At 36.6% G+C, this 17,723-nt stretch overlaps 1 protein-coding gene across 1 annotated transcript in view; it reads left to right on the forward strand.

Moving 5' to 3' along the window:
* Positions 1 to 7,561: 7,561 nt before the first annotated feature.
* Positions 7,562 to 17,723, forward strand: part of PPIG (peptidylprolyl isomerase G (cyclophilin G)) — a 13,196-nt gene continuing 3,034 nt past the window's right edge. The window contains exons 1-9 of the mRNA XM_009996132.1: positions 7,562 to 7,636; positions 7,735 to 7,809; positions 9,862 to 9,969; positions 10,454 to 10,498; positions 11,962 to 12,049; positions 13,167 to 13,196; positions 13,306 to 13,445; positions 16,300 to 16,504; positions 17,479 to 17,646. Of these exons, the coding sequence (XP_009994434.1) occupies positions 7,576 to 7,636; positions 7,735 to 7,809; positions 9,862 to 9,969; positions 10,454 to 10,498; positions 11,962 to 12,049; positions 13,167 to 13,196; positions 13,306 to 13,445; positions 16,300 to 16,504; positions 17,479 to 17,646 (920 nt within the window). The 5' untranslated portion in view covers positions 7,562 to 7,575. The remainder of the gene's footprint in view (positions 7,637 to 7,734; positions 7,810 to 9,861; positions 9,970 to 10,453; positions 10,499 to 11,961; positions 12,050 to 13,166; positions 13,197 to 13,305; positions 13,446 to 16,299; positions 16,505 to 17,478; positions 17,647 to 17,723) is intronic.

The following is a 17,723-nucleotide window of genomic DNA, read 5'->3' on the forward strand; positions in this document are numbered from 1 at the left end:
CAACGAGCCGCGGGCCGGGCAGGCCGCGGGTCCGTCTGCTCGGCCTCGAGCGCTGCCCGGGAGTTTGAATGAGCCCTTCCTCCGCCCCTGGAAGTCACCGGGCTTCTGCGTGCCACATGTTTTCCTCTGCAGGCCTCTCCTAGGGAAGTGGCACTTAAAGGAGCTGCCGTGGCTGGCAGGAGGGTCCTCTTGCACACTTTTAATGATTTCCTAAGGCATTTCTGAGGTTTTTGATCGTAGTGAGTGTCAGGCTCATTTTGTTTGCAGCCACGACCGACAAGAAGTACTGTGTGTAGTGATTGTAGATGCAGTCGTTGAGGTAGCTTTGCTGGAGAGAGGGTTAGGAGAAAGCAAAGTAGATTATTGAAACTGTGGACATAATATCTATTGTGCTAAACATTGCTTTACAGTTCAGTCTCAATAAAGTATCCATCATGACAATAAATATTTTTTCTAGTGGTTGCCTAACGTTTGACTAGTAATCATGCAAGACCTATTTTGAGAGAAACATGAGACCATTTCTGTTGCATAAAATCGGTTTTCTAAGATATATCTTTTCTTTTGAGAGAGTATTTTTTTCTCATGTTTTTGTTCTTTATTGCCTGCACAAGAGGGTCTTCTTTGGATCGGGATAAATGTTTTTACTTTTGATTGGAATTAATTTTTTGCTTTATCTTTCTTCCCCAAACTTGTTTCACTGTTTGCATTCATTAATACATTGGGGTCCAACATAACTCAAATGTTTAGGTACTACCATGATATATATCTGATAATATGGAGATTGCACATGATTTATGAAGCATTAGTTTAGATAACCTTGCAGAGCTTGATTTCTCAGTTTAAAAAAAAAAAAAAAAAAAAAGATTTCAGAAGTATTGTTTCATCTACATGAAGTCGATCTGAAGGTGAACAGGTAAAGGATACCAATATCAGTAATCCTCTGAGAGCTCCTTTTGGGACAGTATTTCTTATTAAGACTTCCCACTTTCCCAGTCCTCTTTTGTAGAAACAAACTTTTTTTTAAGTTAGGTAGTCATCAGGGTGTTCTCAAAAGCAGATTTTTAGGATCTCATAATCAGTGAATTATGAGGATATTTGAAGCGAAGAATATGTTTTCAGTTTTATTTTGTTGCAGCATGATCTGTCCACTAACAGTTCACTCCATGCTATTTGTATTTAGCAACCATGATCCATTTGGAAGCAGTCAGTGAGTACCAGGGAGCAAACTGAGCCATCTTCTTTCTAAGGGACTCAGGTTTAGATAGGACACTGGGACGAGGGAGAGAAGGGTTCTAGGGCTGAAGTAGTAGAGAAGGGAGGAGAACATGAGAATAGAAGATGATAGAATAACAGGGTTTTTTGTTAACTGTTGGCAGATACAGGTCAACATTAAGAACTGTCTCCTGCTGTTGCGTGGTCTTGCTGTATTCTTTAATAACACAGATTGGGAAGGGATTCCACTTCTGAAATTTAGTTTAGAAATTCTAATGGGTCAATGGTATGGAGATTACAGTACCCCCTTTAAAAGCTTTTTTAACCTCATTGCAATGCTAAAACTTCCTTTTTCTTAGCATTCTGTAAGTTTGACAGTATTGTTTCAGACCTGTGCTAATGCACTTTCTTATTACAAGTAGTACAATCAAAATAGACGTTTCTTTGCTGCTTCTAAGAGGAAACTGAACACCAACAGAGGTTATTTGTCCACTGATGAAACACCTGTATTTTTTCACAAATTTTAACAGAAAAAAATTACTTTGTGCATAGATGAGGTAATAGAAAATCATTGCTAGTTCTCATCAGCAACGCTTTTTACTTGCTATTTACAACAGTTTTGCTAGATGTTTTAACATTTTTTTCGCTGTAGATGTATATTTCCTAGGAAAATAAAACAAAGGGCATGATCTAGTAGGAAACTGTATTTCTACTTACTTGGTTTAAGATAGTGCTACTACCTTCTCAGCTGAATGTTACATTCTCCCAGCTGAGATGTTTATAACTGGATGTGTATTCCTTATATACTAAAGTGTATGCCTTATATACTTTAGTACAAGAAGACTAAATTCATGTTCATAGTTGCAAAAAATCCTACTGAAAGTGATGTAAATTAACTATGCAGTGCAGTAGTGTTAGGAGTATGTACTGCATACTTAGTCAGGACCTATCTGTGGGTATTATTTACTTAAATCTCCCTAAGGGGACAGCAAACTCTTGCCTCATGTTCATGGAAGACAGGGTTTGATATTGCGAGGTATGTCAATTTAGTATTTTTTTTTAGGGGAAAAAAGCACTATGTGATTATCCAAAAAAAGACTTGTAGCATTATGCTAAAGAAGGAGGCTTGATGAAAAGTAGTATTGGTCACCTTTTGCCTGCAAGAATGTTGTCTTTTTTGTCATTGGCTTTTTTTCCTCTAAATACCATGAGAAGTGACAGTCAGGTTATAAACCTGTAATATGTGTTTTCTGATGATGAGTAGAAGGTCTTCCTGCCTACATTTCATAGACTTGTGTAGAATGCAGATGTCTTCTTATTTTCTTACAGATGTGTTAAATCCAAGTGATTACAAAGATGGCATCATAAACTTGACATGTGTTAAGTGTAGTACTTTATTTCTAAATCCATTGGCAACAAAAACCTTGTGCTGAGTGAAAAATGTAAAATGAAGGAAAAAAAATTCCTTAGTTATCATTGCTGCTAATTCAGAGTTTTTTTGATGGTGAAACACAGAAAAAGATGGTGGTGTTTAGGGAAAATTCTGAGGAACTGATGGAGATTAAAGGTTGGGCTGGCTTGATTTTTGTTGCTCAGACTTGCATTATCGTTCTAACACAGATGGAAGCTCTGACACAGGAATGGAGCTAGGAACAAAATTTCATGTCTCCCATTTCACAATTGTAAGCTCATTTCCAGCTTAATCCATACTGGAATGAGCATATAACATTTTAAGTCAGTGGTTCCACCATCACTTTAAGCTGTTACATGCTGCTGCCAAGTATTTTCTTGGAGGAAGAAGGAAAGGATGGTTTTTATGCAGCTTGGTGGCCACCTGCATAAAAGCTAAGCACATGGATATATAATCCCTTCTTTCTGGTATCAGCCCACATTTATGTTGACTTCATGTGACTGAAATGACAGCCTTAGTGAATGTGGTGTATGTTAAGTATTTGATTTGTGCATTTGCATTTTCTGGACTCAAAGCTTTGCTTAAAAATGTTATTTCTGAAGATTCCAGATGGCTACTATCTTTGCAATATAAATAAATACAGTTTTGTCTTCCTGCATTTGTAGATGGCCTGAAACAAAATACTAGCAATGTGAATGTGTGCAGTGTATTGTTAACTTCATTTGGATGTTGAATGAAGACCAATGCAGAAGATAATTGTAAATCGATGCAAGGAAACAAATACAAAGGCAAGCTCAAGGCAAAATTAAAATAGGGGAGAGCTGATGCTAACAGAGAAAGAAGTGAAGGAATAAGACAGTGTATGTATTTTCCTACTAAATGCTCCAGATCTGTTCTGTGCGATGACTGAAACAAATAGGTAGGCCTGTCACTTGTTCAGCATAGTTACAAATAAAGGCTTTTTTAAATCCCCCTCATAAAACTAGGAAATACCACTATGTTACTGCTTGCCATCAGCTCTTGTGATATTCATGGCATGTTGATATTTCATTTGGTGTGCACCTGTGATTTTTTTCTTGGTCTGTTTCAGTTGAAAGGAGCTAGTTTATATTGACCAGTGTTATTACCAGATTCTTACTAGCACAAGTGATTTTGAAAAAAAAATTCTCAAGACTGTATCTTTAAACATATCAGCACATATGAGTCTCTTTTTTCTTTGGCACAGATAATTTTGAAGGATAACAGCTGTCCAGCTTTATTCTACAAATATTTGAACAAAATAATGAGACTGATAGAGATATAAAGGGATGTGAACCCTGGCAGACATGGCTGATGATGCACTGGTTATGGATGCAGCTATTCTGACAAGACTTAAGTATTTTGGGTGTATTTGCTTTATTTCTGAAAGTGGAATTGCAGTTTAACTTACAGCATTTTTATGTTTATTGACAAACAGGCATCTTTTATTAGAAATACTGAAGTGCTGGGGGGGGATGTTTGGGGTTTTTTGCTTTTCTTTTTTCAGTTTCTACTCTAGACTTAGTAAGACACTCCTCAAACAGGAGGTGATTGAGAATGATGAATTGTTTGAAAATTTCAGATAGTACTTGGATTGTTATATTGTCCTTTATTACTGAGTTTTGTAAGGAAGAAGTGAGCTGACTTCTCAATTGTCGTCCTGCATAGCATATTTTTGTGTGTATGTATAGTGAGCATCTTTCAGGTTGACTGTAAAAATTCCATCAAGTTGCAATTAAAAATGCAGTGTATTGTGGGTTAAGAGTATCTACATTGTAATTGAAAATAAATTTGAAGAGAAAAATACACAAGTCATGTAAGCTCTATTGTTACCAGGCATGTAGTACTATTGAGCTTTACTTTTAATTTTATGACTTTATTCATGGTGTTTTCAAATTGTTTGTCTTTGTTGGTTCTGTAATTAACATTCATATCCCATGCATTGCTTTTAATGCCGACAGGTTTTTAATGATCGGTGTGTAGAAGATTGTGTTTGGTATTAAATACTACATGAATAGAAAATAATAGTTTATGAATTGTTTGTGACTCAGTAGTTTAGGAGAAGTTGTGTCTGAAGTTATAACTGTGCAAAGGGTATCTTGGTGTATTGGAAAGTAAATGCTCCTTGACTTGTAGGTGGGATAAATGTCACTGATATTTTAGCCTGGTTTACACAACATCAACTTGGGAGTTAGGTATAATTGCTTGGCCTGGTGTTTGTCAAGTCATGATGTTCATGTTGACCAGTTGACAAGATTGTCATTTAGAACTAAGTGCAGCCAGTATTGAGGGGATATCATTGGAGGATTTAGGGAAAGTGCAGGGGATGTTGATGATAACAGTTTGAACACACACAACTTTATTTGTAGGTGAGAGTAAGGACTCGGGTAGAAGTCTTTCTTCCTTCCCTCTCCCACCCTGTTCTTTATAAAACTGAGTTAAAAATTGACTGACATAGATGTATTGACATTTATTTTACTATTTTGCTGTATTAATTATGTTTTTAAAAATTTGTCACATGTTAAGCTAGTTTGTATTTATTTTGGCTAAAATGTTGTGTATACATGTTTGTTTATACTTCTGTGTTGTATAGGGAAATTGCTTGTAAAGCAGGAGTTAATCCCTCCTTACTGAAGCACTACAGCTATATGTTTAATATGTTTAAAGTTTGGATATAGTCGGTTGATCAGTTGTGGTACTTAGAAGTCTTAGGTTAGTTAAAACTGTCAGTTCTACCACCAAACATTTATTAGAGCATTTATTCTAAGAAATATTCTTCTTAGAAATTAATATTCCTTCATCCATCAGTGCAGCTGTATAATCTGTTCTGCTGTCCTTTGGGCTGGTCTCAGTTCTTTGAGCAGTCTGTCCCCTCCCACCTGTCACATCTCCCTTCCCTTGCACACGCTGCCACCTTCCTTGCACTGCCACAGAGTCTGTGCAGCAGCGTGGTGAGCTGGTCAGCCTTCTGCTCGCCTGAGAACATCAAAGTTCTCCTACAGGTATCTTCTCTATTTGTTTCTCTGCCTGGCTGCAAAATTTGCTGTTCTAGTAGAAGAGCAAAGGTAATTCAGGGAGAGGAGCAAGGAGACTGAGACAAGCCTGCTGCTTTTTACAAGTCTGGCTTGTGGGAGTTAACGTATCCATTACACAGCTAAGAGAATATCTATTGAGATTATGCGTGTTTGCAAAGTCTTCTCATGCTACAGCTCACGTGTATGATAAACTCCTGAGTGGTCTTTAATTTAAATCAGTCCTGCATTGTTCTGATTTCACTGTGTAACTGTGGCAAAATGTTAGGAATGACACTGACCACAAGTAGAGAGAATACAGACTTAACATGGTTACACGGCAGTCTTCTGATTTCTTATAGCTTCTTCTTCAGAAACTGGGAGTGACAGATGGCAACAACTGAATTTTTCGAAGCTCTTCTGTGGCACAGCTATGAGTGAAGCTCTAGGAGAGATGTATGCAGTATATCACTAGTTTTGAGTAGTGCTTTCTGGCAATAAAGAGTGGTTAGAACCAAAAATTTATTAATTCTATTCCAAATTCTGGAAAAGGTGCTCCAGTCTTATAGATACTTTTGCTGTCAATGTTTTTTTTCCTCTTAAAAGTAATTCAGAGCTTCAGAAAAGGGAAATAATATAATTATTGTACATAATGTTAGGCCGGAGATGCAAATGGGATTAAGACGTTGCTTGTTACACAAAGGGATTTATATGCTCAGAGACAAGAAGTTGCATTATAACTCTTGGTAAAGAATCATAGAATAATTTAGGTTGGAAAAATCCTTTAAGACCATAGAGTTAAACGGTAAACCTAGTGTTCCATGTCCACCAGTGAGCTATCTGCCTAAGCATCACATATACATGTCTTAAATACCTCCAGGAATGGTGGCTCAAAAGAGATAAGCAATGACATAAAAGAAAAATAAACAATAAAAAGCTGAAATTTCACTTAGCAGTACTTGTGGAAGAACTACATCTTTGTGGTTTTTTTTTCATGTATAATGGTTTGGATCCTAATTAGAGCAGCTCTTGATAACTGCAATGACAGGAATCCAAGAAGTATATTCCTAAGAAATTGAATGCTTAAGTCTTAACATGACGATATGCTAGTGATTTGCCAAATTGTAACCATAATAAATTACTTTCCACCATTGTCTTTGTGTGGCAAAAATTCTGGTACCAGCTACAGCAGTTAGGAGGTTCACCATCTTGGACTGTCCACCTTTCTGTGCAGAATGTTCTCCCTTGAGCAGCTGTAATTCATGGCCCGGGTAATGTACAGTAACTGAGATGAAGTGAGCTGAACTGGGTTGTGCATTGCAGCAGCTGATGTATTCCTGAGAAGAACAGGCCTGATCTGAATCTGATAAACTCTGACCAGAGGGGTGGGTTGGCGTGTGGAGATGGCAGCCTCCTCATCCACTAACTCTAAGCCTCACGGAGATTGCAAATTAATCTTTTAAAGCAGTTTGAAAGGCAGTTGCAAAAAGTTGTTTGAGACTACTCAAAACAAGATTTTTGGCCTCAAAGTTGTTTGGTCGTTGTTTCTTTTTCTTTCCTCTCTGCTGCTTAATTTACAGAGAATTCTAGGAGCAGCTCTTTTGTCCCCATACCTTCCGGTATATTTTCTTTTTGTATTTCCTCATCCAGAGCTATGGCATCCAAGTTTAAATTAAATACTATGGCAGCAAGCATGAATAAAATTACTCATTTGTGTCTGCAAAATGTGACAGTGACTTAAAATACTTAGCATTTTCCAAACCTTTAAAAATACATTTGCTTTTCTTTTTTTGAAGGTTTGCTATTCAGCAGTTTGTTTTGTTTTGTAAAATCTTCTGCATTGACTTACACATAGTTTCACTGCACAAAAGGGAAAAACTAAATTTTCTTTTTATTACTTACAGTATTGAAATTTCTGAAGCCATGGGAGTAAAGGTACAGAGACCTCGTTGCTTCTTTGACATAGCCATCAACAATGTACCTGGTAAGAAAATAAAATACCTATTTGTTACCATAAGATATATAAGAATAATACAAATACCAGTTAACTTCATAGTAAATATACCTTTTTTTTTGTTCTAGCTGGAAGAGTGGTCTTTGAGCTGTTTTCAGATGTATGTCCAAAGACATGTGAAAATTTTCGCTGCCTTTGCACAGGTTTGTAAATTTTTTTAATCCCCATTTATAATTTTAAATGTAATGCCATGTTAGCTAGTTGGATGTCTATCTTGTTTTTCCTGAATTTTTCTTACATACAAAAATAAGTATGTAAAATACTGGCTCTTGGCATCTCTAGTAATTTAGCTGATTTCCCATATACAGCTGATGTAGAATCAAAGCTTTTTGTAGCTTTGGCTTAGTATGTTACAAGGAGTATATACTAATCAACTTTAAATACGGCCACAGTAAGCTGATTTTCTGTTACTAGCATGAGATATTACTGTTCACATTATGTAACATCATCCAGGCTTGAAAGGTAGCCAATAAGAGGTCAGCCATGCAGACTTACTTTCAATCTTACGATATTTTGAGGTATTTGAAAGGTATTGGCAGTATCTTTTTTTTTTCATTTTAATTTTTCTTTGTTGATAGAGACTGGTGATTTCCACTCCTGATTAAATTCAGATAATTTCCTTAACAAAATACTGAGATGATTCTCTCCTGGAAGTTTCAAACAGAACTGTTGTCTTGTGGACAGCCTCCTTTCCTTGAAAGTGCTGTCTCTTTAGCAAAACTTAAATTTATTATCACATGAATAATTTTGCAAATATATAAATAGCATATGTGCTTTCTGTCTTCAGCTTTTGCTGCTGCTTCTCCCTCCAACTCTGTTGTTTTTCAGGTCAAGGCCCTGTAGCTGTTAATGCTAAGGCACCCAGCAGTACTAATATGATCTGAGTCAGGTGTGGGTGCATAATTACATTCATGATGAGTTAGCTAGAACCCTTAGCGCACCATTCATGGTGTCTGCAGGAATGTAGGTGTTATGTGATCTGATATTAAGTTTACTGGCACAAAATCAGATTATCAACATTTCTTAACAAATTTGAACCTTAAATAGTTCTTTTTTTAATGGCTGTGAATGTGTTATGTGACCATGGCATCATTGATCTGCTATCAGCTGTCCAAAAGTCAGGTTTATTGCGTAAAGGTGTTATTCCTTTCTACTTTGAATTTTTGCCTTTAAGTCTTTTAACCTCATTTCCGGTCAGGAACAATTACTACTAAGTTCATGTTTAGTTTGTGACATTCAAAATCAAGTTCATGTGCCAAACTACTATTCTGCTTTAATGTATTTAAGAACAGTGAGGAAAATATATGGGCAGAGTGGTTATGATCAGCAAACTAATTCCAGTTTTGATTTTATTTTATTGCTACTTTTTTTGGCAGTTTTGAAAAGTATATGCTGTCCTCTTAAAACAGGGACCAATAGCTCCCTGTTTTTCTGACGTATCTATGTTAGGCATATGCCAAGTTACTGGAACAGATACAGCTTCACATTTATCAAAAATAGAGTGTAATGGTTTGCTAGCACTCAGGGGAAGAGATCCTTTTTCTTCCAACATATTCCCACTGATTACCTTGCTGTTACCTTGAGGTTGGCTCCGGCATTCACAGGACCCACCATGAGCCATTAATCTTTCTCTCAGCAGAGACCTTAGCTATTTGAGGGTAACAGGGAAAGGATATATTGTTGTAGCTGAAGCAGAGACTCTGCTTACGGGTTTTGAGCACCAGAGCTGACATAAGGGAGAAAGATGGCAGTTGTAATTACGAGCAGGGGAGGGAACAAGATTCTTTCTCCTTTCCCCTGCCTTGTCAGGTTTTTTGTTACGAGTTTTTATGTTATCCTAACCTGCCCTGTTGTAACTGAAGATCTGAATGTTTCTTGCATGCTTCTGAGCAATGCCAGTTATCTTAAACCTAAACTGGATGTTTAATTTCAGTCTAACTGCATGGAAGTGACCAGAGTTGTATACTAATGTCAGTAAGGAGTTCTAGTGTAGCTCTAGTGAGAGAAGGTAGCTTCTGCCCTGCTTTTTTAAATGCTACTTTCTTATTGGTATTACAGATATGTCTGCTTCACAAGCTAATTTTTCTGAGTTTACTAGAATATTTTTATTAAGTTCCTAGATAGCACTTTTTTTGTAGTGGAGATTCTGCAGGTACAGAAAGTAATTTTTGGTTTTTGTTCCTTTTCTACTTTAGGTGAAAAGGGTACAGGAAAATCCACCCAAAAGCCATTGCATTACAAAAGTTGTCTGTTTCACAGGGTTGTGAAAGATTTTATGATCCAAGGAGGTGACTTCAGTGAAGGTATGATATGAATCTTTGAAGAAAATGTAATATATATTTAATATATATTTGTAACAGAATATTGCGGGAGTTCCTGTGTAACAATTTACTTACATTAATTATTAAGTTACTCAGCTGCTTTTTTTCCTTTTTCTGTGTAAGAACCTTTACATGAAAAATTATATAAACTTATTATACACAGGCATGCCCACACATGCTTTTTGCTCAGAGTACTAAGTACTTCCTTTTGAAAGGTTTAAGTGTAAGGGTAAAATATTGCATCTGCTGGGAAATATGTGGAAAAAAGGGAGACTGTAGTAGAATACAAGGGACAATACTTTGTTTTCCAAGCTTGCTTTGGAACTACAAGGATGTGCCTTGATGATCTTTGCCAGTGAATTGGATGCAGTTGGATCATATTTTGTATTATAAGGCACTTTCTGCATACTGTGACTCATTTTTAGTCACTAGTTTAAGTTATAACTGTCACTTTTCCTCTTTCAAGGAAATGGCAGGGGAGGAGAATCCATTTATGGTGGCTTTTTTGAAGGTAAGAGTTTTATCAGTCTGCTCTAATTTGGTCTTACTGTAAACAATCAGCTTTACATTCCATAGCCTCTGTTTTGTAATCCTGAACTCCATTATTTTTGTTAAGATTTTGTCTGGTCTTAGAGGTCTTTGTCCAGTTAGGTTATTTGATTTAATTTTAAGATATGTACCTTTTTAATTAAAGAAAGTTCCAAACCAAACTCCTTTGTATTTGTCTGGTTTACAAAATCTGCATTTTGCAACTGTTTTTGAACATACAGTTTTGGCTTCAGCAGCTACCTAAAAGTTGGGGTTTGCCTTTTCTTCCAGTGAAAAGCAGAAAGGCATGATGGACTTGTGAATATTTATTTAAAACAAAATATAAAGCCCTGCTCACAGTCCTAGTTCTTTTTAGGTCAGTATTTCACAAGTACATCTGCACTCCAGTGGGTTTCTCAGCCTATGTTAGTCCAAAATATAGTGGAGCATCTCTTGTGTTTATTGAAGCAGTTTTTGTACTATACCTAAACCCATGTGGTGGCTAGTGGGTATGCTCATCCATCCTCCCTGCTACTTGTCTTTTAAAATTGGTTCTTATCTGAGCTTGCAGCAAATGATCAAGAGATCATTGGATCCCTTAACCAAGTCACTGTTGGGTTATATTGATGCTGGATGCTATGCCAGATAACAGTTGTACAGGTGACTGGTGAGTGAGCGGGACTGTCCCTTTCACTGCCAGTGACACATTGGGATGTGAAACCATAGCCTTACAGATAGCAGGTTTTTCTTCTTTGTTATTGCTTGCTTCTGCCATCTGTAGCTAAACAATGCTTAGCAAACTTCCTCTGAGTTTGGATCCCCCAGCAGCCTTTATGCTTTTGGGAAAGGAGGCAGATATCTTATCTTACAGATGTCTTTCATGTTTGAACTGTTAAAATTATTTGCTTATCAGAAGTGGAATTCAAGTGATTCTTAGTGACTAGCCTGTAAAGTTTATCTCTGTGTCTGACAGACAAACAGAAGTTGTTTGGGATTGCTATCATAGTGGATATCCATGTGTATTAAAAAATAATAAAACATTAAATCTGCTTTAAAATGAGGGGTTTATTAATAGTTAATGTACAGCTAAAAACACTCTGCTCCAAAGAGGCAGTGATCAGTATGTGCAGAATAGAAAAAGCAACAATTTAAAATGATGAGCTGTCTGCCAATGTTGATAGGAAACCAATCTCTTGAGCAAGAATACTCATTTTTTTAGTGCTTTCTCAGGCTATAAACCATTAATTCATGTTTATCTTAATAAATTGAATTATTTAGAATGGAAGGAATATTATATTTTTTAAATAGCTATAATCTTGAATCTATTTTTAATACAACTGTTTACTAAAGTGACTAGCAGTTTTATTTAATTAGGATGAGTTTACTTACAGTATTTATCTAAGCATATGTGGTGTATTTAAAGTAACTAAAAACAACTTTCTTTAGATGAAAGCTTTGCTGTAAAACACAACAAAGAATTTCTCCTTTCAATGGCCAACAGAGGGAAAGATACAAATGGTTCACAGTTTTTTATGTAAGTATGGTGCTGTCCTGAAACGTTTTGTGGTTTGCCATTTGCAAGCTGTATAGGTAATCCTTTTGAACACTGAAGAGTTAACTCCTGTGCAAACCCAAAGTTGATGTTTTTTCCATCAAAGTTGCATGGAAGTATCTGTTTTCTTAATGCACTATTTAGGGAACCTGAGTCTTTTTATCTCTTGTGTTTAGTGCTTATTAATTGTGCAAAAGAGCATTTGGTAGTTTTCAGCAGCTGTGTTCTAACTTGAGGCAGTAAAGCAAACATGTTAGTTCCTTGTAGAACTCTTATCACCGTGTTCTACTAAGTGTTGTCTGGAAGAAAGCAGAACAGTTCAGGGGGTTCTCAAAAATAGTAGAGAAATTTTCTTGTCACAAAATAACTTTCCAGTGCAGTCTCATTTACAGTTAAATTCTTAAAATACATTGCAGTAGGCTTTTCTTAAATCTAATATATCTACAGAAATCATTCTTCAAATACGTCACTCTTATCCATGTTTCATGGCCTTAATTAAAATGGTGAGTTGTTCATGTCACTTATCATTAGACCCTTATTTTGGGATTTCTGACTGTTTTCTGTAATTATCCCAGTTTTTTACTTCTGCCTTGGCTGCCATCTGTATGCCTTAGTAATGCTAGTGTAGGGGAAAGCAAAGAGAAAGTTCTACTTGGATGTCAAACAATATTTACATACCATATTTTTATCTTCCTGTGATTTTTTATTATTTTCTAATGCATAGAAGGTTATTTTCAGTTTTTCTGCTCTGAAACAGTTCCCTCTAAGTTTTATATCTGTTCCTGGTAGCATTTAGGTAATTTCATAAATAGAATGCTTATTATATCCTATATGAGCATGCTGTCTCAAAATTTATGTGCACTTTTGTTTGCTCAGGAAAATGTGATAAAGTAGTTAATTGACTAGGTACTTTAATGTGTAAAACATTAAATACTTTTAACTGCACAGAAACAGAAAAATCTGTTGGTTTTGTTCAGTTTTATTAGTTTACTCAAGGTAACTTTCACATTCATATGTGTATTTGACATGTTTCAAATGTTGACTGCTTTCCACTAATACTGTCTGGTTTTCTCTTTAAATTAAAATATGGAAACAACAGAACAACTAAACCTACACCTCACTTAGATGGGTAAGTAGCTCTTAAGATGGGTAAGTAGCTCTTACCTTCTTCTTATGCTTGTTTGGGAACTGCCTTGAGAAAATTAAGTACTAAGAATTCTTCTGTTTAAATTCTTCAGACACCATGTTGTTTTTGGACAAGTCATCTCAGGTCAGGAAGTTGTGAGAGAAATAGAAAACCAGAAAACAGATGCATCTAGTAAACCATATGCTGAAGTGCGCATACTGAGTTGTGGAGAGTTAATTCCAAAATCCAAAGGTAAAGTTGAACTGTACATTTACATAGATGCACACTGTGAGGTAATCTTGCTCATTTTCTTCCCTGTTGGTTGCTTATAAAAATATTTAGAAACTTACTTGTGATGGATGGCAGGACAATCAGTGAAAAGGCTAATAATATTGCAGTACAGTTTGTCTGCTGGAAAACTGAAAAAGTGTTGATGCAGAAGACATTAAAGAAGCATGTGCTGCTTCAAAGCTTCTGTCTTGAATTTCCTTATACTAGCTAAGTTTTAGTACATAGCTGGCAAGCACTTGTCATATAGGAAGTAGAGTGCTATGTTAACTTGATGGGAGGCTGACTATTTGATAACTGCTGCTTTCTTTACAGGTATTCAATTTTAAGTTTGTTTCAGGTAAATTTTCAGACCAGACACTTGCAGTAGAAAAGCCTGGAGTTGCCCTTTAGTGAAGTTATTATAAACTATATTCTTAAATAGGAATATGACAGAACCTGCCTTTCTTTTTGGAAGGGGTGCCCTGCTCTGCCATTCCAGAGCTGAACGTGATATTGGAGGTTGAATTCTGCTTCTTTTACAAAATAAGTCTAAGGTTTTGTGGTCACTTTGAAGAATCTCAGGGAAAACCCAGGATGCATGTTTGGTAGGAGCTATGATAGGAATAATCATGTTTTTTTGTTCATAGGACTTTCTGCTGGCACAGCAGAGTCAAGAATAATTGTTTCTTTGGCCTAAGGAAAACACAGGCATTCAAACTTGAGCTGCTTAGTTTTTCTTTTGCTTTTTAATGAAGTTCTGTGTTCACCTGTTGTGATGTCTAGCAGAATGACTTTGGAGTTTGAAGTAATCTCTTCAATACCTCAGAATTCCAAGCAAAGTTGTCTTATGGCTCCTGGCTTCTCAAAGTTTGTAGACTAACTCATATGTCATCCTTTGTGTTAGGACATAATTTCATTTTTTCTCATAAATACCCATGAGCAATTAGAAAGCGCAAGAGTGCCATAGATAAGAAAATAAAACAACACAGATACAGAGTAAGTGAAGCTAGTGGGTGAGATACGCATTCCATATTGATGTTGTCCATGGTTTACCACCCTCCTTTTCAGCCCATTCTATACCATTTGGAATTGAGTGACTAAATGGAAGTTTTGGCACTGAGCAGTCTGATGACTGAAAGCCATTAGGCAAAGCTTTAAAGTACTTATCATCAAAAGAGTGAATAAAATAGATGTAAAAATGTTTTTTTCCTTTAACTTCTGAAAGAGAAGAGGCTTCTGGAAAGATCCGACTGACTGATCCTATCAGTGTGTCTGTGTCCTTGTATCTCTGTAGCATAGTACTGCTGGGATCCTGGAGGCTGTGCTTCCTGTGGCTGGTCTTATGTGCCACGGAGAGAAATTCATGCCAGGGTGATGGGACAGCCCGCTCAGCTGACTATAAGGCATAGTACTGGATAATGGTGGGCAGTAGGAGTGTTCAGAGAATGAGAGGCCTTAGATACCAGGACTGGACAAGTGGAGGGCAGAGCTGAATGGTGGGAGCAGGTGTGCACCCTAGAGGGCACTAATGCAGAGCCAGACTGATGAAGCCATGATGGAGATCCTGGTGAGTGGAGAGTCCTGCTATTGAAAGGGAAAGGCTATCTGTAGGACCTGCAAAGGGAGATCCGTCACTGCTGTGAGTGATGGTGTTATGGCTGGAAATATTTGCAAAATGCTCAATGTGGAACCACTGATGAGCTGTGCTGACCTGAGGCAGTGGCAATAGGAGGAGCAGTTTGCCATCATATCAGAAGGAAATTTGCCAAGCTGCAGTCCAAAGCTGGCAAGTGGAGCAGGGGAAGCCCTTGGATGTCTCAGTATATGGAAGAGGCTGGGGAATCCAGATAGGAGGAGCAGTTTCTGGAAGGTGAGCAGTGGCATGGAGGATCATCACCAGAGAGTCATCTAACAGTTAAACTATTTATAGCACTTAAAATGCAAAAGGGGGGGGGGAAAGGGAACTGATACTGTGAAATACAAGGCAGTTACCAAAGGAGACTGCTTCTAAGAATTTGCTGTTAAGACAAAGGAATAAGGAGGTTGCCACTGAGGACAGTATCATGGCAAATTTCCATGAGAGGATACAGTATGATAACAAGGGAGACTTAAACTAAGATTGATTGTATAAGCTTGTATGGTAGGATTTGGACATGTCTTTATGGAATGAAAACAGAACTGGTGCTTCTTGGGTTTAGCAGAGAAGCTAAGATAGTATGCGGAAGGAATCACAGAAGAAGGTAGGTGCTTGGTATGTTTTTCCTCTGAGGTGATAATATTTTTGGGTATCATCATGAATATCCAGATGAAGTGCTTTATGAAGGGAGCAAATCTATTTGTATAGAAGAACTAGATTTATTTAGAGATGAGGGGATGAGGACTTGACTGCACTAGATTACTGGATGCTATGTGTAAAAAACTGTCACAGATAATTTTTTACATACTTAAAACAGGTGCAGGAGTTTCTTTAGAAGCATCACACTGAGGAGGAAATCTGAGGAAATACTTAACCTCTCTGTGTCACTGCATTCTGAAAGTAGTATTCTGGATTGATACAAAAGAGATGCTGGCTTACATAGATGACGTAATGCTGCTAGCATTTGATACTTTAAAGATTCAAAAATAAAAAACATTGGAAATTTCTTATGTATATATATCCTTTATTGTGCTTGAGAAAAACTGTTTGTTTTCTCCAAAATTTCAATTTGTTCCTAAGTATTTTGATGAAGTAGTCTCATGACAATTAAAAGAAGGTCAAGCAGATAATAGGTAAGTTGTTTTTCCTGAGGTTTACTTACAAGTGTTTGATATGTGCCTCTGCTATTCTGACTTAAAGCCAAGAAAGAAGAAAAGAAGAGACACAAGTCCTCTTCCTCGTCCAGTGACTCGGAAAGTTCAAGTGATTCAGAATCATCTTCTGATTCATCATCAGATTCTGAGAGTGCTTCAGAAGATAAATCTAAAAAACGAAAAAAGAAACACAAGAAAAATTCCAAGAAACATAAGAAAGAAAAGAAAAAGAGAAAGAAAAGCAAGAAAAGGTCAATTTTTCTATTTTTTGGTTTCTAACATGTACACCATACAGTGCCATTTTCTTGTCATATAACTGTGAGTAGTATTCTGTAACTACTGAAGTAGGTATTTTAAAAGTTTGGGAAACAATCGGTTTCCATATACAAGCTTAAATTTTTCTGATATGGTGGCAAAGGACAGTGTTCACATGCATACGTGCTGCAGCTTGTAAAGGAATGAACTAAGACTTGTGTGTATTTGGCTTGAAAAGTGGCAGGAGTGCTAGGTTTGAAATGAGTGGTGATACCTTGTTTCTCTATATCCACTTCTGTACAATTCAATTTAAATTCCATGCAGTGGGACTTAGAATAATGAAGTATACAGGAGTGAAAGCAAAAATAAAAAATTAATAGATGAATGTCCTTAATTTCTCTCTGATATGCCAGAAGATAATAACCCTCAAAAGGCACTCTTGCTTCAGACAATACTATTTCCAATATACAAATTTTACTTGTAGTTTAATGTGAGATACAAGTTATGTTGGTGCAAGTCACGTTTTTTAAGCTATCAGCAAAATGTAAGAAATGTTCACTCACGGCAGTGCTTCCTAAAAGCTGTTTCTGTGGGACTAAGCCCATTTCACACAAGTTTGTAGCCAGATGTATATGCTAGTGTAAAATCTGAATTTTACTCCCCTGATGGCTTTTTTAAAATAAATTAAAAAGCTGTATCTTAATAGACAGCAAATATATGTTGAGTATTGCATCATTGCAATTCATAGATTAAAAGTGTTGGTCAGACATTGACTACAGTTGTACACTTTGGAGCAAAGATACCATGGGGAAAAGAAACTGCTTCTTAAATAGCTGTTTCCTGAGTTTCTTGTGGTCTCATTGTATATGGGATTAAGAGAATTTCTGAATTATTTAAATAGGCTGAAAGGTCTTCCCTCATCCAAATATCTCACTTTAAATATTAATATTTTTATATTAAAAAAATAAAGCTCATCCAGTGAAAGTGAAGATGAAAACCCTGAAGCACAACCATTATCAACTGTCCGTCCTGAAGAAATTCCTCCTGTACCTGAAAACCGGTTCCTGATGAGAAAGAGTCCTCCTAAAGTAGATGAGAAAGAAAAAGAGAGGAAAAGCAGAGAGAAAGAAAGAGAAAGGTAATAAATCTGTTTTGAGTCTGACAAAGCACTGATAATTATATGATCACGTTACTGCTTTATGACTCTAATGTTAA

The sequence above is a fragment of the Chaetura pelagica genome, unplaced genomic scaffold (genome assembly GCF_000747805.2).
Source record: "Chaetura pelagica isolate M959 unplaced genomic scaffold, ChaPel_1.0 scaffold3, whole genome shotgun sequence".
Classification (NCBI taxonomy): Eukaryota; Metazoa; Chordata; class Aves; order Apodiformes; family Apodidae; genus Chaetura; species Chaetura pelagica.